The following is a 24,650-nucleotide window of genomic DNA, read 5'->3' as shown; positions in this document are numbered from 1 at the left end:
CTGCCTCGCCTGCTGTGTTCCTCCAGCTCCACACTGTGTTATCCCAAGCACTGCATTTCTGATTCCCACCACCCTCTGAGTGAAAAAGTAATTCCTCAAATCCCCTGAAACCTCCTGCCTTTCACTTTAAAATTTTCCCCTCATTATTGACTCTTCAGCTAAGGGGAAGAGCTGCTTCCTTTCCACCTGTCCATGCCCCTCGTAATCTTATACACTTCAGTCACACCCCCTCCTCGGCTCTAAAGAAAACTACCCAGCCTCACTTTGTACTGAAAGTGCACCAGCCCTGGCAACATTCTAGTGAATCTCCTCTGCACCCCCTCCAGTGCGATCACATCTTTAGAGTATACAATTATGAATGCTCTGGACAGAGTGGATAAAGAGACTTCACTAGCGAGGACGATAAGCAGTAAGCGTAGAAGAGGAGATGGTTTAAGAGGTCATTTTGCTCAGTAGAGAGTGGGAATTTGGATGCCTTATGGGACGGCAGATATACATTTAAAATGAAATCAGATATGCACACGAAAAAGAGCCACAAACTACAGGGTTACAGAGCCCAGGACTGGAAGGTAGGGTTATGTCTAATCCTGTGGGCCAGCACACAGACATTATGGGCTGAATGACCTCCTTCTGTGCTGCGAATGCCTATGGTTCTATGTCCATCTTTAATCGTGAGGCATACTAAGACACTATTGACCTCAGTCCATCAGCATCGCGCGCACGATGGAAACAAAACCAAGCAACTTACTTTGCTTCCTGGCCCTCGTCGTGTTTGATCTTCTCCTCCACAGCCTGTAGAGCTGCTGCCAGTGAAGCACTGGTCTCCTCTAGCTTCAGTTGTGCTACTTCTGTCGTGGCCATCTCTGTGGAAGAGCCAGCTATCGAGGACCTTGGTGGCTTGACCGGGACCTGTTGGGGCTGAGCTCCGGTGATGGGTTTAGCTGGGCTCGAACACAGGGACGGCGGTGTGCTTGCTGCTTTGATGGTTGGTTGCTTGGCAGGAGAAGGGACAGGGGTGGGGCCTGCACTCAGCGACTGCAGAATGGTGTGGGGTTTGATGGGTTTGGGAGGGGTCAGAGGGGGAGGTAGGATTGGTTTTGGGGAGACAGGGGGTGGGGCGCGTTTCACTTCTGGGGATAGAAAAGCGATGCAAAGAAATATCACGTTAAGAAAAATAGAAATATATACTGACAACATTCGAGCATAGCTGAATAACTGGGCAAGAACAAGATACCTGCAGATGACTCAAAGGTTAGCACTAAAGAAATTATCCCCATGCATTTCACTGATGACCTGTTCAGCAACATATAACACCATTCCCTTCATACTGGCTCTACAACCACAAAGAGTCTGGGCCGGATTCAATGGTAACACTGAGTCAGGAATATCTGAGTCAGAAGGTTGTGGGTTCAAATCTTACACCAGTACCTTCAACACAAAAGCAAGGCAGACATTCTAGTGCAGCATTGAGGGCCAGCTGCACTGTCAGAGGTACCAGCTTTCAGATCAGATCTTAAACATAAGTCTGTGATTGCCTGTTCAGGTGGATGTAAAGTGTCCCCATTTTGAAGAAAAACAGAAGAATTCTGTCTGGTTTCTGTGTCAATATTTAACCCTCGGTGAACACATCACAAAAACAGATGATCTGGCTATTAATGCATGACACCAGTGAAGACACATCTTAACTGGCTATAACATGAGGTTGTAGAGTTGCTCACTGAGGCGATGGGTTTGGTTACAAATGTTTCATCACCCCACTAGGTAACATCGTCAGTGCGCCTCCGGTGAGGCGTTGGTGTTCTGTCCTGCTTGTTATTTATATGCTTCGGTTTGCTGGGGTGTTTGGTACCACTTCCGGTTCTGTTTCTCACTGGTTTGTACACAGGGTCTAATTCAATGGGTTTGTTGATGGAGTTCCGGTTAGAATACCAGGCCACCAGGAATTCCCTGGCGTGTCTCTGTTTGGCTTGTGCGATTTTGGATATGTTGTCCAAGTCAAATTTGTGTCCCTCTTTATCCATGAGTAATGAGACCAGTGAGAATTGGTCGTGTCTCTTGGTGGCTAGTTGGTGTTTGTGTATCCTTATTGTCAGTTTTCTTCCTGTTTGGCCTGTGCAATGTTTCTCACTGTCCTTGCCTGGTATTTTGTATATTACACCGGTTTTGCTGGTTGTAGGTATGGGATCCTTTATGTTTGTCAGTAGCTGTCGCAGGGTGGTCGTTGGTTCGTGGGCGACCCTGATACCTAGGGGTCTGAGTAGCCCTGTGGTCATCTCTGAGATGTCTCTGATGTATGGTAGGGTGTAAAGCATAATCCGCTGTTACCTCCGAGACAGACCACAACAGGAAGACACAACACGACCAAACTCACTTATCACCCTACCTTATGTGACGTGGCCTCTGTGGCAAATGTATCATTTGTTGGATAAGGAAACCAAAACAGAAGTAGTCAGGGTTTATTTTATGACAAACCAACAGCTTCATAGTCTGCTATAAATTAAAATGCCCTAAAACTGCTCCGGTGTGATTTAAACCCATGGGTTGCCTGGATTGCGAACTCAGTGACATAACCAATAGTAATAAAGAGAGGTGACAGAGAGGTGACTGGTGGTTACTTTAACTTGAGGACCATCACAAGCAGCTGAGGGACAAGGTTGTGGTGACCTCAGCTGGTGTGGGAATTGAGCCTGCGTGTAGGCCAATGGATGACAAATCAATCATCCAGGCTAATTGAGCTCATCCAGGACAATTGAGCTCATCCAGGCCAATTGAGCTCACCGACCCTAAGCCCAGTTGGCTGGACAGTTGGTTTATGAGGCAAAATGACACAAACAGTGTGAATTCAATTCCCACACCAGCCGAGGTTACAACGAACGACTCTCCTTCTCAAGCTCTCCCCTCGCCTGAGGCATGGTTACCCTCAGGTTAAACCATCACCAGTCATCTATCTCTAATAGTGACCGGCTGTATAGTCCTCTGAGATGCTGGTGACTTTACATAACCCCACACTGTGGTACTGCTGATCCAAGTGAACACTAAAACTGGAAATCTGGCACATTAGGAACTAGCCCGTCTAAAATAATGACTATTTTACTGTACGTTATTCATGCTGCAATTCAAAGCATGTTTCTTTTTGGAATGGCTGTGTAAATTTAAAAGGAGGATCTGCTATAATTACTGCATGTCTTGAGTGTTGGCTTAGGTTGTTAAAACTGTAAAAGCATGTGAAAAGTAGAGATGAAGTAGTAATTATTATAGAACAAAATGACCTCACAACAAAATGTTGTTTGATTTGGTTAAATTTAATTTGTTGATGCTATAGTATCTGCTGATAGCTAAATAAACACAAAATAAAGTGCCAGGTTCCGAATTTGACACATGAGAAATTCCTGAGCTCAAAATTGCATTGCTGTTGATGGTGGCCATGATGTGGACATGCCAATGTTGGACTGGCGTGGACAAGGTCAGACGTCACACGACACCAGGTTATAGTCCAACAGGTTTATTTGAAATCACTAGCTTTCAGAGAAGTGTATATAATTCTAACAGGACTGGACAGGGTAGATGCAGGGAGGATGTTCCCGATGGTGGGTGTGTCCAGAACCAGGGGTCACAGTCTGAGGATTCGGGATAGACCATTTAGGACGGAGATGAGGAGACATTTCTTCACCCAAAGAGTGGTGAGCCTGTGGAATTCATTACCACAGGAAGTAGTTGATGCCAAAACATTGAATCCATTCAAGAGGCGGCTGGATATAGCACATAGGGTGAATGGGATCAAAGTTTATGGGGAGAAAGCAGGATTAGGCTATTGTGTTGGACAATCAGCTACAATCATGATGAATGGCGAAGCAGGCTCAAAGGGCCGAATGGCCTCCTCCTGCTCCTATCTTCCAAGTTTCTACCCTCGACTTACGACGAGTTTCCCAATTCAGACTTTAACAGTGACCCTGGATTTTGCTCCTCTTTCCTTCTTTTAGAAGCTCCTTAAAACCCACCTCTTTGACCCAGCTTCTGTTTACCTGCTTTTTACCTCCTTTTGTGGATGGGAGTTAAACTGCCCATGTTTTTGGTCATTTGACCTAATAGTTCCTCTGTGGTTTGGTTTCCAATGATGCTTTATCGTGCCTCTGTAAGTGCCTTGGGAAATTTCATCACATTAGGGATGCCAGATAAATATAACTTGTTATTGTTGTTCTATTTAGCCTAGCAACGTGCATTTCCCAACATGCCTCTTGTTATTTTTGCAGTTGAAGCTGCCCTCATGCCTTGTATTTGAAAAACTCGCTTGAATATCGCGATCACTAAGAAATGTGTGTGATTTTGTGAATGAAAATTGATGAATGGAAACAGGAATCATGTGACATCATTCACTGTTGATGGTCACCTTGGATAATTGTATCTACTGGTGGTTCCGATGTGGGTGGAAAAATAGACAAAGGAGAGCTTAATTTCATAGGAATATTTGAAATGTTATCATATTCTCCATCCAAACATGCATTAAACAGATTCAGTTGGTTAATCTGATTGCATTCCTCAAATCCACATGCCTACCTACCCGTAATAATCTTTCAACCCCTTGTTTAACAAAAAAGTCATATACATCTGCCTTAAAATTTCCTGGAACCGTTCTGGGAAATCTTTAGTGCACCCTCTGAAGGATTTCATATTCTTTCTAAAGGCCAGTGTTTAGAACTGGACCCAATTTATTAGTTATGGCCCAACCAGAGCTTTAGGTTCAGCAATAACATCTCTGCTTTTGTACTCAATACTCCTAGTTATGAAGCCCAAAACCCCATATGCCTTACCTTCAAAGAACTATGAAGATAAGTGGATATTTTTGGGAAAAAAAATCAAAGGATCATGTTCGAGAATTTTATTGGGAATCAAAAGGAAGGGCAAAAAATCTTAACTAGATGACTGATATCTCAAACTACAAAAAGCAAAGGTAACTTAACAGAAACTATTTCCCCTGGTGAAATAATCAAAAGCAAATTCACCAAAGATCCTTAGGCAGCACCTTCTAAACCCACGGCTACTACTATTTGCAAGGAAAGGGCAGCAGACACATCGGAACACCACCATTTTCAAGTTCCCCTCCAAGCCACTCACCATCCTGACTTGGAAATATATCGCCGTTCCTTCACTGTCACTGGGTCAAAATCCTGGAATTCCCTCCCTAATGGCATTGTGGGTCAACCCACAGCAGGAGGACTGCAGCAGTTCAAGAAGGCAGCTCACCACTACCTTCTAGGGATGGGCAATAAATGCTGGCCAGCCAGCGACACCCACATCCCACAAAAATGAATAAATTATAAAAAAGGAATGTAACATTGAAATAAATCATAGGCCTTGGGGGGGGTGGGAGCGGAAATGAAGAAGCACATTTTCTATGTAGAGAATAGTTAAAATCTGGAGTTCACACCCATAAAAGGCTATGATTTCTGTAATTGGAGCTTGTAAGACAGAGAATGAAAGATTTTTGTTACACTAGGGCAATTTGGAGTGTAAGCGGGTTAATGGAGCATAGGTATAGGAAAGCTGTGAATACATTGAATGCTGGAGGGGCAGAAGAGCCTAATCCTGATGCTACACATTGTCATTCTTTGGAAAACAACAGCATAGTATGATTTAGCAAACTTTGGTACAGGACCGGGGGAGTGCTGCACTGCCTGAGGTGCTGGCTTTTGAATGAGAACACAAACCAAGTCCAATTCTGCTGGCCAATGTGACTCTCTCAATCACCATCACAAAAGTGGTTTATCTGATCACTACCACACTGATGTTTGTGGAAGACTGCTGTGCAATAATTTTCTGCTGCACTTCTGACATTGCAACACTAACTTCACTTCAAAATTTTTCATTCTCGGTGTGCGCTTTGGGACATCTGACAGTTACTAGAAGGCACTACATAAATGCAAGTATTTTATTCTTTCAACAGTTGTTGGGAAAAAAAAACTTGGATCCTCATCTTTAAAACTTCGTAATATGATGTAGAAATATACATCCATCCAATAAGAACACAAAGTGCTGACAGATTGGAAATATTTGTGGAAATAACATTTTTGACCTAAAGTGTTAGCTCTTGTTTTTCTGTCCACAGATGTTACCTGACCTGCGGAAGATTTTCTGTTTTATATAGACAGATCTGCTAAACCAAAACTGACTCAGCATCTTTAAGCCCTCTGATAGTGAGAAGCCCTTTGGTGATGACGTAACACATGATGAAGGTTGAGGAAGTGGAGATAGCCCAGGTTCTTCTAGCCTGCCCCATGAGGGATGTTCCCCACGTGATGAATGGAGCTGTGATGAACATGACACCTTCTTTTTCACTTCTGGATTATAGGAATATCAGCGGACTGCAGGAATGTTCATGGACAGTAGGAATATTTGCTTCCAGCAATAAATTTCGAGAACTGTGGGAATATTTCTGGACCATACGAACATTTGTGGACTCTGGAAGTATTTCTGGATCGTAGTAATATTTGTAGACTCTGGGAATATTTGTGGACTGTAGAAATGTTTGTAGACTCTGGGAATATTTATGGTTAATAGGAATATTTGTGGACTGCAGGAACATTTGTAGACACTGGGAATATTTACGGACAATAGGAATATTTGTGGACTGCAGGAACGTTTGTAGACTCTGGGAATATTTATGGACAATAGGAATATTTGTAGACTCTGGGAATATTTCTGAACAAACAGGGATGTTTCTGGACTCTAGGAATATTTCTGGGCTGTAGGAATGTTTCTGGACTGTCAGAATGTTCATGGTCTGTACGAATGTTTGTGCATTCTGTGAATATTTCTGGACTGTAGGAATCACAGGGAAAAGAGGATGACAGCTGAAGTAAATGATATAACAAGTAGGAAAATATACCTGGGCTCCCGGGACCAGGCAACGGAGACTTCTTGGCATTGGCTGCTGACAGTCCATGTCTTTTTAAACCTGTTGGCTGAGTAAGGGTAGGTTTTGGAGACACTGGTGGTTTAACAGGTCTTTTCGTCTCCCCGTCTGAAAACTGGGAGGCATGCTCTCCGCTGTTTCTTCGGGGGATCTCTCCTACAGTCAAGAAGCTCGGATACGTCTCTCCTCCTGTCATGTCTGACACCGGCCTTCTTTTAACTGTTCCTGTGCCATTCTGAAGCATCGCATGGTGATGGGCCTCCTGAGGAGATTCCAGTTGATCCTTCTCCCTGGTTTTTGGACGCCTTTTGACGGTATTTGACTCGGTTAAATGGAAGGCCATGACCTCTTGCTGCTGGGTTGGCCTGGGCTTCCCTTTCCGTTTCAGTGTGCTTGTGAGTTCGAACGCGGTGAAGCCGGAATACTGTTGCTTCACAAGCTCGGAGTTGACCTGGAGATGGGGTAGACATTCCGCACCGTCGGTTTTCAGCGGCTGGCGAGGCCGTTGCTTGATGGTCAGGTTTCCTTCCTCGGCGAACGGCAGATTCTCCGAGGAACTGTTCCTGGACGATCCGGTCGGATCCACCTGAAGCCTGTCCACGGGCATCTCGGCCTCAGGCCCAGGAGGTGGGCCGCCGTCGGCCTTCTCCTTCCTGGCAGCTGCGATCAGGCCCGTGACAGGTCCACTGATGGTCCGCCTCCGATTGATGACCTCGCCGTCCAGCCCGATCGCATCCCGGGACCTGTCGAGAGGCCCGCGCTTCACAGTGGCCAGCACGGTGGCGACTCTGGAATGTTCCGAGCTGACCGGCTGTGCCAGCGGGCCGTAGGAGCCGCCGGGGCCCCTCTCCGCCTTGAACGACCGGTGAAGGGTGAGGGCCCGGGCGCCGCCGCCGATGGATGACATCTCCAACATGGCGGCGATGCTCTTCACGCTGCCGGCACTCCCCGTCTCCACGGTCCCCCCAAAATCACTGGCCCTCCGCTGCTCCTTGAGCCTGGCCTTGGCGTCGGGGTCCTTGAGGCTGCCTGTCTCCTTCTCCTTTGGCAAGTCGTCACCGAGGTTGGTGCTGGAAATGGCCGAGCTGGACCGTTTGGGTGGCGGTGGCGGCGGCCCTTTCTTCTTCGGCCTCAGCGCAAATGACTGGCTACGGTTGACGTTTTTGTCGGCGGCCGAGTGCCCCCTCACCGAGTGGCTGCGGGCCACGTGCCTCTGGATGGTGGCATATGGGCCTGCGTCGGGTAAGGCCAGCTCATCCTTCTCCTGCTCGCTGTCAGACACGGCGTAGCGGCTCACGCTGTGCGCTCGCTTCTTCGGCCTCGAGGGGTCTCCCTCGGAATCGTTGGCGTGCGGAGGGAGGCAGAGCACGGGGACGGAAACTGGCAGAACGGGGACAGCCTGGGCCAGCGGGCTCGATGTGTGGCTGGGCCCCACTGACCCCTCACCTTCCACGGGCTGTGGCACGACATAGGCAAAGCCCCGGTGAGTGGGCGACTGTGGCAGAGACCTCGGGGACATGGGCCTGTCCGTCTGCAGGAGCTGCGGGATGGGCTTCACTTTGGCCGTGGCCTGAGGGACATTGAGGGTCTGCGGAGAGGAAGGCCTAGGCTTTGTGGGCGTCTGTGGTGGGGTGAATGTTGACATCGAGACCAGCGCTTGATGAGCGTGAGAGAAGGACTCTCTTGGCTTGCCAGGCGCCGGTGGTACGCTCGCTCTTTGAACCCCTTGTCGGTGGCTGCGTCTTGTGGGACCAACTACTTCTGTGACAATCGATCGTTGGCTCGGGCTCTCGAGGTTTTCCTGGCTTTTGGACAGGGCTGCCTTTTGCAGCTTGCTCCCTCCTCCTGCTACTTCCTGAGTGGTGCCATTCAGCTTCACCTTGGCACCGCTGCTGTTGTCACACTCCTGGGTGGCCCCTTCTGCTTGGTAGGCAGTGCCCTCTACAGCAGGCACAGTGTGGTTGGCTTGTTTCGGCTCAAGGCTGTCCTTCGCATCTCCAGCACTGGTCATGGCGGCTTGCAGCTCATTGCTCAGTTCGCTGTCCTGGAAGGTAGACATCTTGGGAGACTGGCATTCAGCATTTTCACCTTGAGGAGACTCTATAGTCACAATCTCCAACGACTGTGGGGCTTTCTTCTTCAAGGTGCCAGACTCATAGCGGGTGGCTCGTTGGATTTCTGCCAGTTTCTTCACAGCGAGCATAAACTTCTTTTGATGACCTAACAGAATTTAAAAAAAAATACGAAACAAATTAACTCCAAAACGACAACTTGTAACTTTCAACAATGAGTCAGCACAGGACAGGCTTCACAGGAATAAATACCAGTTGAATACTGGTGTGAAACACTTTGAGTGCTTCTCCTTCTCTCGCTGTCTCCTTCTATCTCTGTCTCTTTCTCTGTCTCTTTCTGTTTGCCTCTGTCTCTCTCTGTCTCTTTCTGTTTGCCTCTGTCTCTCTCTGTCTCTTTCTCTCGCTGTCTGTCTCTCTCTGTCTCTTTCTCTCGCTGTCTGTCTCTCTCTGTCTCTTTCTGTTTGTCTCTGTCTCTCTCTGTCTCTTTCTGTTTGTCTCTGTCTCTCTCTCTCTCGTGTGTCTCTCTCTCTTGTGTGTCTCTCTCTCTGTGTCTCTCTCACTGTTTCTTTGTCTTTCTCTCTCTCTCTCTGTCTCTCACTATTTCTTTGTCTCTCACTGTCTCTGCTTCTGTTACAACTTTGAAGTTATCTTGAACCTATTCTCAGGAATAACGCACTCTTTAAAAATTGTACATTTTACAACACCATGACATAAGTAAAGATTTGATTTTGCTTTTAGGTCTGAAGTTAACATATGTTAGGCAGGTCAAAATTTCTTTGTTTTCTGTATCGTTTTGGGTTTTAGGTGTTTTTGTAATTTGAGTCCATTGCTTGCGCTTTGACCATTATCTGCTTTGAAATGAGTCACTTTGAAAATGACAAAAGTGGTGCATGAAATCGTTTGAACAGAGGATCTGACTGGTTGACAATAGCTGGGTTAGTGCTGGGTAAAAAGAGCAGACAAAGAACTTCACACAATTCTATTTGAGATATTTAAACACTAATACTCAGAGGGCCTGAATTCAAACTGGTTGTGAACCAGGCCGGGATAAATAAAACAGTCAGATGTTCTGCAGACCTACTTTCAGCTGTTTAAATTATTCCTCATCATACAATTTCACACTGTCTGTAACTGAAGCCTTCTGTAGTTTTAATCTGTCTGCAATTGCAGCCTGACTGTAACTGTACCTTATTTGTAATTGCAAACTGTGTGTAAATCAGCCAGTTTGTAACATTAATCTGTCTGTAACTGCAACATGTTGGTAACTGCAACCTGCCTGTAACTGTAACCAAGTTGTAATTGTAATCCATCTGTTACTGCAATATGCCTGTAGTTTCACCTTGTCTGTGCGTGCAAGCTGTTGGTAATTGCAAGTTATCTGTAGCATCCGCCTGTCTGTAACCCCTCCATACAGGGGTCACAACATAGATCGGTACTGGAACACATTTGTGAACCTGATTCAGGCAAAACTGTTAAAAATCACACTGCCTTGATTTTGGGCTCCTCATCAATTGCCTGTTTCAATCTCTAATTCGCACTGGTTAAGAATATAAAGTGTTAGTCCTATTGCTCAAGGTCTAGCAAACAATTATGTGATAATGTCCACATCATCTGTTTTAATTATGTTAGTTGAGTAATAAATAGTGACCACAACAGCAAGGATACCCTGATTCATCATGGCAGTGCAATGTTTCCAAACACCTCAGAACGAAGACTTAAGGGCCTTAATGAGGAAAACTTCAAGTTAATGTTTCGTCCAAAAGCCAGCACCTTGGAGAGTGCCCTAACCCCGCTCCATGAGATGCCCCATTGGCTTTGCTACATCTTTAGCAGCTTGCACTTCGACTGAGTAACAACAGAAATAAAAGTCTGAGCTGAATGGTGAACACAAAATCTGACTGACAGCCTACAGGATGACTTACTCCTGGAAGGTCCATAACACCATACTGTATGGGAGCAGAATTAGGCCATTCAGCCCATTGAGTCTGCTCTGCTGTTTGATCACGGCTGATATGTTTCTCAACCCCATTCTCCTGCGTTCTCCCCATAATCCTTGATCTCCTGCCTAATCAAGAATTTATCTATCTCTGTCTTAAATACAGTCAATGACTCGGCCTCCACAGCCTTCTGCAGCAATGAGTTCCTTGGGTTCACCACACTCTGGCTGAAGAAATTCCTCCTCGTTTTAGTTCTAAAGGGTTGCCCCTTCACTTTTCACCCTCAGCCTCTAGTCACTCCTACTCGTGGAAACATCTTCTCCACAGCCACTCTATTCACGTCCAATCTTTTGTTGTAAATGTTTCCCCAGAAACAGTAAACATTGGAATCGTGTGGAAGAATTTGACATTATGTGACAATATTAACAGGTAACACTGGGTCAGCAGCACATTTTATATTAATGAGAAAGCAAAGTTATAAGTGATTGGCATGACCTTGGGTCGGAACCCCATGTACTAGCAACACTTTTAACTTGTACTTCCAAAAGGTGTCTTTTTTAAAAGAGGGCTAATACAGCTAAAAACAACTACGTGCCTGTCTGAAGGGAGAGAGAGCAGCCACAGAATGTCAGAACTGAAGATGCAAATGAAACATCAAACAAGAACCCTCCAGAATGTGAAGAGGCAAATCAAAACAGACTGGCCTGTGATTTTCTTGTGGCTACAAAGATAATGAGGGTTGTTGACTCCCTGCTCAATAGCAACTCAGCCCTGTGGATTATATAACATACTGCAGACACTTTTTTTTCTTTTTGAAGAACACACAAAGAAAGGGATTGAAAAGCCAGTTTCAACTCTACTGGAGTGTACTAGTGGTACTGAACATTTTCTTGTATACCTGTGTGTTCCAGCCTGGATTTAAGTGTTAACATGCTGTAAAAATCACAGTGGAAGTGTTATCTCCTAGTTAGCTCTGTGTTGTAAGCATTGGGACGCTCTCATTCTGAGAGTTAGCCAGTTAGCTAGTAAGCCAGACAAAAAGAAATAGGACAGAGAAAGGGCTCTGTCTGACCCTGAATGCTGGAGTTCAATCAAAATTGAAAGGAAGCACAACAACAAACTCTCAACCAACCTGCAAAACTTGAAATTGGCTCTTCACTACCAATGTCAATGTTACCTGTAACCCACAATGCAATAGCCGCAACTTTCAACTTCTTACTTTTGTGCAAACAATTCAGAGTCTTAACCATATCTCAGTGTTTTTCTTTAACCTTGATCTTTTTGGATTGTTATTTCTAACCTCTATGTTTGAGCATTTATAACACTTCTGGGATTAAATGATTAATAAACTCTCCCCTTGTCAATTCGAGAAAACCTGTCTCTTTTTAAAGCAAAAGACCATTTGGGTCTGAGCATTGGGTATCCACAACGATAGGGATCTATTTTTAAATTAACTTTGTCGTAACCCACTCAGGGGGCTGAAATGATGTAGGTGAGCGAGTTCACCTTTCCTCATCCCGGAGCTTAACAATTTAGGGTTTCTTGTTTGGAGCCATAACAAACTGGGGAACCTTGTCTGAGACCTGAGCACAACAAGATGTAAAACAGACTGTCCAATGACTGATGTTACACTAGCACACAATCAGGTTGACTGCTAATTTGCCTCAATGATTGTACACTTGCCTCTCAAATCGTAATGCTAGTCTTGCCAACAATATCCACATCTGAAAATGTCAACTGATGTGTAAACCAAGCACAATATTCTGAAAAAACAAGAATAGACTCAGGCTGACTCTTACATTATTTTGGCCAAGCGCAACTTTCTTGGAGGATGTTTTCTCCGTGAGGCCTAGCAAGTTTTCTCGCTGCATCTTACCAAACACACCACGTTAACTACCTACCCCATCCCTATGGTGCTCCTCCCGTCTGACTCCAACCTCACTTTGTCACACGCTGTTCCAGGAACAACTCACTATCTCTGCCAGTGTACCCCTCTCTCACTGAGGATCATTGCTGTGCCCCTCTCACAGTTCTGAGGAAGGGTCACCGGACCCGAAACGTTAACTCTGTTTTCTCCTTCACAGATGCTGCCAGACCTGCTGAGCTTTTCCAGCAACTTTGTTTTTGTTCCTTGTTTAACATTAACTCTGCTTTCTCCCCACAGATGCTGCCAGAGCTGTTGAGTTTCTCCAGCAATTTCAGTTAAATTTAAGTTCATTGTCCTTATAGCTATGGTTGAAGAGCTTGCCCTAGTGAAAGTGCAGCGATAGGTCTCCATCTGTCCTTTAGTTTCAAAGTGTCTATGAACCGTGTAAAGCAGGACAGAACATGCTGGAAAATAAACCTAAAAGGTTTTAGGTTGAGCTAATTAGCAAAAGGCAATAGCAAAAAGCCCTCCATACATTCCACTGCTTCCTCAATAATGGGCTTTTATTTTGTTTCTTTGTGAGTAACTGTATGTCCGGTGCCAATAATATACTTCAATTTGCTTCTTTTTCCACTGACCTCTAAAATCAAAAGTTGCTTTATCCTCCCCATTCAGAGAATACAAGCTAAGACACACTGACAAAGTAGGCATCTCGATTCTGCTTTTGGGTTTCAGTGCTACAATGCAGGCCCTAACTTGGTCTCACCGGTGCACCTTGATGTGTACATTTCGTAGCAGTCCTGCCTCTGAGTCAACAAGTTGTGGGTTCAGAGACTTCAGCACAGAGCTCTGGGCCAATCTTCCCAGGGCTGCACTGCCAGAGTTGTTATCTTTCCAATGACATGCCGAGCTGATGCCTTGTCTGCCTAGACAGGTAGATGCGATTATGCTTTGGCACTATTTTGAAGAACAGCAGGAGAGCTATCCCCAGTGTCCCAGTCAGCATCCATCTCTCAACCAAGATCGCTAAAAATCAGATTATCTGGTTATTATTGCATTGCTGTTGTGGGATCCATCTATGCTTAAAGCTGCATCTTTGACATTATAACAATATCTGAAAAGTATTTCATTGGCTTGAAAGCACTTTCAGACATCCTGATGGCATTACTGGAGTATGTCTTTCTAAATATGAAATAAGGCCTCATGTCCAGCCATGGCCCACTTAATGAGATATTATTATTGTCCTTCTGAATTCAATTCAAGCAGCCTTGTGAACGATAATTTAGTTTTGCTGATGATAAATATTCCAAATACACAACAAAAGAGAAACTGGTTGCACAGCCTGTTATCAGTAAAGAATTACGTTTGAACACTATCCCATCAAAAATAATGGAAGTTTATACATAAAAGCAGTAAACGTTTTACCTGTGTGTAATACAGTAAAATATATTTCTGAACTACAGTCTGACAACAGTTCTGTTTTCAGACTCTCCTTTCCTATATTCTGTTGCAGTCCTATTGCTTGTGAGACTCCATCATTTTAGGGATCACACCTTTTAATCATAACCTTTCCGCGTTTAAATGTACAACACAAACACAGAAAGTGCTGGAGACACTCAGCAGGTCTGGTAGCATCTGTGGAGAGAGAGAGAGAGACAGAGTTAACACTTGAGTGCAATACAAATTTTCTTTGGGACAAAAGAGCTCCGACAAGAATTGTGTTCTTCAGGATTGGTCTCAAGAAGAAATTTTTCTTGAAAGAAAATGCCAACAGAACTGTTGTCAGACTATAGTTAGGAAATAAGTGTTCAAAATGATGGGGGGCAGTAACAATAATGGAAACACGCTATGACAGATGGAAAGCCCACAAGCCCTTTAACTTAGAAGGATAAGGGCAGCAGGAGAGCTTTTCCGAAAAAGAAAAGGGGTCATGGAGATAGCCATCTGCTGCATCCCAGTGGGAATACCATGACCACTGAGAAATTTGATGGCTGGTCTGAGAATTAACTCAGACTCAGAATTAACAGTTAACTGTTCTTCCTGAATCCCCTTGTCAATGAAAGCCCAACCAGTCAGCACCCTCTTCCCATGCTGTATAAAATAGTATCCCTTTGTTCAACTCTGTTTCTTGTGTTCTAGCTCTGATGAGTGCAAGATGAATTGCTTCAACCTCTGGTCTCTTTTCAGCAATGTTTAAGTTCTGCACATCCAAGCAATTAAAATAAAATTCTTGGAATCTGGGTTACACTGCTTGAAAAGCTGGCTGAAGCAGAATCAGTCGTAATTTCTGAAAGAGAATTGAGTATCTACCTCAAAATGATAACGTCACAGAGCTAGGGGGAGAAAGCATGGAAAAGTGAATCATTGCTTAACTCTTTCTAAGAGTTAGCACAGGCAAGATGGGCCAAATCACCCTCCTCTGGTATTCAAAGATTTTGTGGTTTAATAGACCTTTTGCACTGACACATGGTGGGGATCATAAACGTTCAGCACCTCAAGCAAGCCAAACCAAAAAGGACTGGCATGAAAAGAACAGCCATCACTCACCCAACTTTGTGATGCCAATTTCCTGGAGGTCCTCCCAAGTGATGTCAGTGATGAACTCGATGTTTTCATAACCGTTCTCCACAAGTGTCTTGTAATATTGTGCCAGGCCAATGATGGAGAGCCATTCCATCAGGTCATTCTTGAAAAAAGAAACAGAAAGGTGTTGAGAGCATCTTTGTATTGGGAATATGAAAACTTTAATGTGAAAACCAATTCTTCTCGTGGTTCAAGGTGCCAATTGACAGGTTAGTTTTTTTGGGTTTAAAATGTCGATGTAATCAAACGTTTGGAAAATAGCAAGGCAAGTTTGCGTTTCCCACATCCAATGGAGCTTCTGCTAAGGTGATTGCTTCAGGCATTGCATACTTATTCAACATCACCTTTAAATATGTTTCTGATTTGGAAGCATTCGCACAAACATGTACATTAGGAATAGGAGCAGCCATTCAGCTCCTTCAAGCCTGATCCACCAATTCATAAGATCTTAATTGATCTGCATGTAGCCTCATCTCCACAATCCCTTGTTACCTTTCTCCCTCTTGCTTACCAAAACCTATCTGCCTCTGCCTTAGAAATATCCAAAGTCTCTGCCTCTATCACCTTTTCAGGAAGACAGCTTGAAGACTCAGGACCCTCAGTGAGAGAAAAATAATCTTCTCATCTCTGTCTCAAATGGACAGTCCTTACCTTTGAACAGTGACCCCCAGCTCTAAATTCTCGTATTGGAGACAGCATCCCCTTTAAAATCCCTTGTATGTTACAAGCTGGAAATTGCAGCCAAAACTCGGTTGACATTTCATTGGTCAAGTTTGAGCTGAAGCTCCCTCTAAAATCAGATAAAACTTTCCACAACTCAGTGCAATGCCTTCTCATTGCAAACTTTGCTGCAAATTATCCCTGGGTTTGGCGATCAAAGTGACAAAATGATTTCCAATCGCAATAACGCGGGTGCACATTCTTCTCTTTAATTGAAATGCCAAATTTGCTTATAATCGTATTTGAACCCGCAGTTTAAACAACCTCACTATTTGGAAATGTGTGTCAAAGGTTGCTTTGAAATAAATCAGCTTTTCAATTGCAGTGAAATTTATACCTGCCAAAGCATTTCATACTGACTGGTGCCTTATACATTGTGGGAAGCTGTTGACAGGTTCCAACTGGATGAGGTAGGAGATGAGAAGAGAAAGAAGCACAAATTGCTAACACAAATACAGATATCCCTCCGTCTCCCCAGTGCCCTCCCCCACCACAACGCAGCCCACCTTACACCACCCCAAAACTTTTAATCACTCACCATGGAAATGCTTAAATACTTCCATGAAACTCTCTCAAAGTTCACCGTTTTAGACCTTGGTATTAATAACAAAACTAACATTAGGTTAGCAGGAGAGTGAAGGGTGTTGGAGGAACAGTGGGTTGAATATAAAGTATCATTCTGGAAGTAGGAGCTGGCAGATTTCAGACACTGTTCAAAGCGCCATAGAGCTCTGGAGATTTTCCAGGGCTATTGTTGGTAGCAATTCTGTCGGAGCTCAGTCATGTCTCTTTTTTTCTCTTTCAGAGAAGCACTTTAACCACTGAATGGTATAAAAGGGAGGGTGGGGTGGGATCTGCTCTTTAGAAATCAACTTGCAGTCAAAGGAGATCAAAGTGAAAAATCAGAAGACACACAATGCATAATTGAGACAAGATAATAAGAGTCTTTCTCTCCTGCTATTTTGGCCAGCAAAGCAGTGAGGAAAATTCTGACAGGCAACATGCGCAATGGACAGACAAAAAGCTTTTTAATTCTCTGATTTCAAAATAGCTGTGTTATTTTGGTGGTCATGCAAAAAAAAGCCTACAGCACGACTAAGTTGTGAGGAAAACTGTAACCAGTTTCGGCGTCCTCCCAAAACTGAAACTTCCACACTTATTTTTGCCCATCAATGACTAGGGCTTTCAAAGAACAATTGTGGCCCTTGAACCTTATGTAAAAATGTAAAACCACTACAGTCCCACTCTTCCAGACAGAGAGAGAGACAGCTGGTGGTGGCTTTAACCTGAAGATCAGCACAGCTCAGGTTGGGGAGAAGTTGAGTCCTTTGTGGTAACCTCAAACAGTGTGGGAACTGAACCAGCCATTCAGCCAATTGAGCTAACCAAGTACCTTGTGTAGCTGGAGACTAAAAGCAATAGCTATATGTCAGAAGACAGTAATAGTAGTGTACGCAGAGCCTGACTCTGGGAGGAAAATGAATATTCACCCTTCAGCCACTAAGGTTGACAATATTATTGCTGACATGAGGATTCAGTCTGACATTTCTTAAACATCTCTTGGTCCTATACAATAATGGCCTGGTATCCATTGCCAGCGATGGATAATACATTGAAAATATGTATTGTCTGCCACTCACTTCATAAATGAATTGTGACTCAGTCAGTAGCAGTCGCTTCTTGGTCAGAAGGCCATGGATTCAAGTCTCATGCCAGGGATTTATGCGTTAATTCAGTGCTAATGTTCCCAAGGTAGTACAAAGGGAGTACTGCACTGCTGGGCCAACTGTCTTTTGGGTGAGACATTAAACTGAGATTCCCTGTGTCCTCCTAGGTGAATGTTAACAGTCCTTTCGCATGGCACCATTTTGAACACGAGCAGTGGATTAATTCCAGACAACAGTTACCCTTCAATTGCTATTATTAAACCAAGATAATCTAATTATAAAAACATTGCGAGGCGTAAGGTGGTCATTGTATTTCCTGTATTACTACAGTGATCTCACTTTAAAGTGATTTTTTTGGGGTGCAAAGCATTTTGGAAGTGCTGAGGTCACAAAGAGTACTTTATAAATCTAAATCTTTATTTTGGATCTACATGACACCTCTCTTCCAACTGCAATACTTAAAGCTGTCTCTCCCTGTTGCAGAAATTGTGCAACTATTTTTTTTGCAAAAGAGGAAAAAAAACAGGTTTTCCTTTTAATTTTCTATTTTCAAGCTTTACATAAGGAGTACTTCATGTGGAAAAATGACCCCCCCTCAAATAACAGTTACCTTTAGTTATATATGTTCAAGCAATGATTGAGCTAACACAGAGCTCTGCTACTGTTGTGCTAATTTGTACCATTCACCCATGTGCCTTATGCTCACTGATCTACATTGAGGCATTGCTGGACAGAGTCAATTTTAAAATTCTTACCAATGTTTTTGCATTCTTCCATAGCTTTACCAATTCCAATCTCTTGCAGCTTACAACCCTTTGAGATCTCCATGTTTCTTCAAATCTGCTCCTTTGATTATCCCTGATTTTAATACTTTACTAACCCCTTCACTCCTAAACTTGGGATTTCCTACCCTAAATTTCTCTACTTCTCTTTTCTCCTTTAACAAACTCTGATCTTTCTGGCCAAGCTTTTGGTCACATATATTGATATCACCTCATTCTCGAGAATGTTCTTGTGAGGCGCTAGATAATGTTTAACTATGTTAAAGGTATTATATAAATTTAGACTTGCTTCAATGTCATACACACACATCTAACGTAAAATAAATTCAAATTATTGTACTTTAAGAACAATGTGAGCACAGTGGTCAAAACATGCAGTTTTAAAAGAAAAACAAAGTTTACCACATTTATTTTGTGTCTGGAAGCCAACTAGCCACTGAATTAACGTACAGAAAGTGTACACACAGCAAACACAGCACAGAAACATGCATTGCAAACAGTAACACTCCTTTCCACATGGGTTATTTATTTATAGTAAAAGAGTCAACATTTCTGCAAATGTTGGAAATTTGGGACTTAAATATCTGTGTGAAAATCCAGTCTAATACGTAATGGACATCATGTAGCCATCAGAAAACGAACAGACAGGCTGGATACACAGATCCAGTCAGGCAAACAAAGCTTTGGAATTATTTCAGGATAAAGTGTTTTGACTATTAGTAAATAATTAATTCGCAGTCTTATATTATCATTTACAAAATACATGGTATTTTAATGTTGTTTCCTTCCTCTGGTAATATTGACAATTGTCTTAAAAATATAATAATTATCAAAATGTAAAACAAAACATCCAGAATTGGTGATTAACGCAAAGCACTGTGGTGCAAGTCACACAGAAGTATTTATTTATACATTTTTATTTCCTTGAGATGATATACTATCGCTTTTCATGCTATGCAAAAGAAACACAAATTCCAATTTTCACAAATACACAAAAGCACAATAAACACATGGCACACAATATGCAGATACCTCGGTCACACATGCGGGAATATTTCAATGAACTAATTCTTTTTTTTTCAGATTGTATTTCAAACATCAAACTTTTGATTCTGGCAAATTGGGAATAATTAAAGCCTGAGCTGCAGTCTTACTTGAACTAGGATTCCCTAAACTTCAAGTCATTTGTATATTTTTTCATTCCTGTTGTGCACTATGAGCACTCCTCTCTCTTTCACTCATGTAGTGATTAACCTATTGAACTGATTTAAAATCTCCCAGTAGAACCTTGGCAAAATTACACTGCAGCATTAAACGCTAGCTCATAAGCCATGAAGTAGCTATGGGCAGAAACGGTTTTGAGAGTGTGTAAACCAATCTTTGGTTGTAACTTATAAAAGAAAGCCACATTAAGCCACACATAAAGGACAAAATAATGCTGATTATGATAGCAGCTCACTGGAAGAATCCACCTCCTTGGGATTTATGTCCTCGCTTTCTGCTCAATTCAGGTACTCCGCCAAGAAAACAATGGGAATTCATCTCATTCTTATATACCTTAATTTTAACCCTTTCGGTGATTATCAGCTACACAGCAATGATTCAGACCACTGATTGTTCATCTCCACAGTGAATATGCAACATAAAATTTACTTACAGAGCTTAAGATCATGACCATCATGGGTTTCTGAGCATAACTGAGAGTGTTGGTCATTCAAATACTGAATTATGAATTCATCCAACTCAATAGGAGAATAAAAACACTAGACTCTGAATGAGCAACACTGAGCAGTGCTGTTCCCAAAACGCCCAGAGGACAAAAGCTGGATGCAATGTCAGTTGGACAGAGTTAGTCCAAATATTATGCCCGAGGGCAATTTTTATTCTGGTAAAGTGCTTTACTTCATATAGACTTGTAGGTACAGCAAGCTTCCTCCATTATATTACCTTAAGGAACCACACAAAAGAGAAAGGTACAGTGTGTTCTAAATAGATACATCTTGGATGCATTTATTAATTAGCAAAGCGTTGAAAACAATGCAGTTTATATCAGAGGCCATGCTGCCTCAGAGATTATTGCCATTAGATACTTCAATACTTGGATTAAGCGAAAGTAAAAAGTAGAACGTGCACATTTGGGTACAACTAATTAATTAAGCTCTGGAACCCTGTAAACTCTCTAACTGGGTACTCCTGGCAGCAATAGAATGACTAGAAGAAAATTTGGCCAGAGACTTGAAGGAGTGTTGGAAGATCAGTTGTGTTGTCCTCTGTCCTCTCCTCCAGAGGGGTGCCACTTGGGCTAGAAGAGGATGAGAAAGAGGAGATAGAGTGAAACTGGACTGAAAATGGGGAGATTAATGTACTGCTAGGAAAGTTAAGTAGCAATAGCAAAAGTTGGCTATTGAGAGTGATTGTTTCACCATTAGTTCCAAATGCTAAAATATACTATCCTCGTGGATTCAAACTAGTAATAACATGCAGATTGAATCTTAGAACACTGGTTTGGCTGATAAAATGATGTCGCAGCCTCAAATGTACATTCTATCATTGAAAAAAATATTAAAACTTGTCTAACAAATCTTCAGTGGTACTTCCTCAATTTCCGAATTGAATCTGGGTGTACAGATTTATTTTCAATTCATCTAATAGTATTCTATTGCACAGAATCGATGTCTGACTTGTACAATGAATCAGCCCAGAATTTGTTGAATGATAGCAGCATGTGAAGCACACAGGCCAATTTTAAAGTACAAATGGTTCAGCAACCTCCCTGTTGTAAGAAGTGGTACTGCATGAACTGTGAATTGCCACAAGTTACCAGACAATTTGTGCCACTCTACAACATCTTACCTTCACTCTCCCCATCAGGCTGCTACATTTGGACATTAATTAACTATTAAACTCACCACAGAAAATCTTATCTGGCAATTTATAGCATAAATTATGATTGTTAATGATTAGCATTCACTCTCTCAAGCCTAGAAAGTGCACAATCAAAAGTCTCAGAGATTTAAAAGATGCCTAATTTTAAAATGTAATTTTTATCCCCATTCCTCCCTGTCTTTTTCTTGCTCAATACAGTTTTTTCCCCTATATTCATTTCTCTTTCTGTACCTAATTGGACATTGATGTCATCTTCAATTCACCCTTCTTCTGAGTTTATTTTTCAATCCTTAGAATTTCATTTGGTAGACTGTTAGTTTTGATATTCATGTTATCTTTGCCATATCATTATCAGCTCTTACATTCAGGCACTTTGTCAGCAAAAGTCTTTAAGCTTAAGGATGCAGGAAAAATATATTTAACAGGACACATTATGAAATGCTCCTCTTCAGCAAATTCTGGGCTACATATCTGAATATGATTTACTAATGGTCAGTCTGATTTAACAATTCTAAATCTCTTGATTGACCCATTTTTGTTCTTTATAGAATCTGATCTTGTTGAGTTTCAGATATTGATCCCCGTGTACAAAAATGAGTAAAGTATTTGCAATTGTAAAATAATTAATCCTAGTTGGTAAGTATTGTTTTGTAAACCTTTTTAAAGAGATCTATTGAAATGAAGATAGCTGTGAATGAGTTGCAGCCTTGAATTCTTACCCTCAAGAACATTTTTATTCATTAGGGAAGGACACACAATGCAAGGTTCAAGAATAAGGTAGGCATTCAAGATGAACTTTCTCGCTGTATGTACGGTTTAGACTCCAGGTTGGGGAGACTTTAAAGAATTTTTCAATGGGTGATTCAATGGTTGGGAAGGGTACAGTTCATGAAATGCAGATTGTGCGTGGTCTTTGGAAATGGAGACTTGATGAAATGAGTGATTTTAGTTAAATCCAACATTTCTTTCCCTTAGATTCAACACTTATCGAAGTATGAGGAAGAAATTAAAACTAAGCAAACAATGGAAAAACTATCACATATAGGCTACAGTGAGAACTGTAGTCTTTTAAAAGGAGTATTGTCTCTTATAGAAAGAGTTGCTTAACACAAAAGACAAAGACCCTCCTTGTTTAAGTCATGTAACTAAATCCAACTCCTAGCTAAGTTTACTTTTCTAGAAAAGGACTTTAAATTTTAGCCTTCAACACCAACAATCCATGTTAAGGAGTAGCTCTTTACCATTCTGAAAAAAAGAGGTGAAGTTTCATTGGGTTTTTGAAGGATTAACAATATGTCTCCGATTGGCTAATTTCATGAGGAGCAGAATTCACAGTGGACACAGCTCTGGACATTGTTGACTGCAGTTCCTGGTTTACAATCTATCTGGGTACAGGCAGATATCTGGCCAAGACTGTAGTGCCTCCTGTAACTCAAGTTGCCCCCACTGTTTGAATGTATTTCTGAAAGTTGACCTCGAACCACCCCATCCCAACACTTATGCCTTTGGTCCATTGTCTAGGTGCACTGCTTTGCTGTGGCTAATTAGAAAGGGAATAGACCATTTGGCAGGCAATTTCATTAACCTCGACTGTTACTGTGACAAACATCAATACATCAATCTCCATATTTTTAATCATGAATGAATAAGCGTAGTCATAGATAATGAGAAAAGGAAAACATTTTTAATGTTGCTTATGATTTTTCTCTAAACTATGCACATGAGGTCTCAACAGATTGGCCTTCAATTCCTGGAAATTACAGGACAGTTCTGGAGGGTTGGCAGCTGTACTAGAACATCATGCTCCTTGCTGGGAGTAGCTAATTGGGAAATTAGTGCCATTGTTTCACATATTATGGTAGAATATGGTGAGTAACCCTATGGTAAAGCATTACAAGGACTCTGAACTACAGATTTATTTCATAGCTCCACATCTTTATCTGCAACCCTGCTCAGTTATTTTTCTGAAGACTGTGTGTTTGTGATTTGCAAACTTTGTTGATTGGGCATATAACCAGAGAGCAACTGCCTGTTTGTTGCACAATACTATGGATTTTTGTTTCATCAGTTAGTCTTCACACACCTAGGCCCTAAGCTCTTGAGCTCACTCCTCAAAGAACAAAGAGCAATACAGCACAGGAACAGACCCTTTAGCCCTCCAAGCCTATGCTGACACATTTTGCCCTTCCATATTAAAACTGCCTTCACTTACAGGATCCGTATCCCTCTCTTCCCTTCCCATTCATGTATTCGTTCAGGAGCTTCCTGAATGCTGTGATTGTGTCTGCTTCCACCACCTCCTCTGTCAGCGTGTTCCAGGCACTCACCACCCTTTGTGTGAAAAACTTGCCTCGCACATCACTTTTAAACATTCCCCCTTGCACCTTGAACCTGTGCCCCCTGGTAATTGACCCCTCCACCCTGGGAAAAAGCTTCATACTTTCCACTCTATCTGCACCATTCACAATCTGATAAACCTCTATCCAGTCACTCCTCAACCTCCTGCATTCCAGTGAAAACAAACCCAGTCTATCTAGCCTTTCTAACACTAAATCCCCCATACTGGGCAACATCCTGGTAAACCTTTACTGTACCATCTCCAAAGCATCCACATTCTTCAGGTAGTGTGGTGACCAGAACTGTACACAATATTCCAAGAGTGCACTAACAGAAGTTCTATAAGGCCACAGCATAACTTGTCTATCCTTCTACTCAATACCTCTTCTAATGAAGGCAAGCATGCCATAGGCCTTGTTTCCTACCTTATCTACCTGTGCTGCCACTTTCAGTGATCTGTGGACTTATACACCCAGATCCCTCTGCATTTCAATACTTCTAAAGGTTCTGACATTCACTGTATAACTTCCACCGGTATTTTACCTTCCAAAATGCATCACCTCACATTTGTCTGGATTAAACTCCATCTGCTATTTTTCTGCCCTGCCTCCAACTGAACTATATCCTACTGTATCCTTTGACAATCCTTCTCATTATCCACAACTCCACCAATCTTTGTCTCGTCTGCAAACTTACTAATTAGACCAGCCATGTTTTCCTCAAAATCATTTACATAAACCATGAATAGCAGAGGTCCCAGCACTGATTCCTGTGGAACATCACTAGTCACAACCCTCTATTCTGAAAAGACTGCGGATACTATGAATCAGGAGCAAAAACAGAAGTTGCTGGAAAAGCTCAGCAGGTCTGGCAGCATCTGTGAAGAACT

The 24,650-nt window shown here is 42.5% G+C and overlaps 1 protein-coding gene across 2 annotated transcripts in view; it reads right to left on the bottom strand.

The window, feature by feature from the left end:
- The window catches only part of caskin1 (CASK interacting protein 1), a 579,066-nt gene that overhangs the window by 10,409 nt on the left and 544,007 nt on the right, over nucleotides 1-24,650 (bottom strand). For both annotated transcript variants that reach the window (XM_048609909.1, XM_048609910.1), the window contains 3 exons: nucleotides 15,334-15,472; nucleotides 6,884-9,130; nucleotides 749-1,130 (listed from right to left, as the gene is read on the bottom strand). In XM_048609909.1, the coding sequence (XP_048465866.1) occupies nucleotides 749-1,130; nucleotides 6,884-9,130; nucleotides 15,334-15,472 (2,768 nt within the window). The remainder of the gene's footprint in view (nucleotides 1-748; nucleotides 1,131-6,883; nucleotides 9,131-15,333; nucleotides 15,473-24,650) is intronic.

This window comes from Rhincodon typus, chromosome 21 (genome assembly GCF_021869965.1).
Source record: "Rhincodon typus isolate 14 chromosome 21, sRhiTyp1.1, whole genome shotgun sequence".
In the NCBI taxonomy this organism is placed as follows: Eukaryota; Metazoa; Chordata; class Chondrichthyes; order Orectolobiformes; family Rhincodontidae; genus Rhincodon; species Rhincodon typus.
Note: the sequence above shows the minus strand (reverse complement) of the source record. Positions and strands in the feature narration are given on the sequence as shown.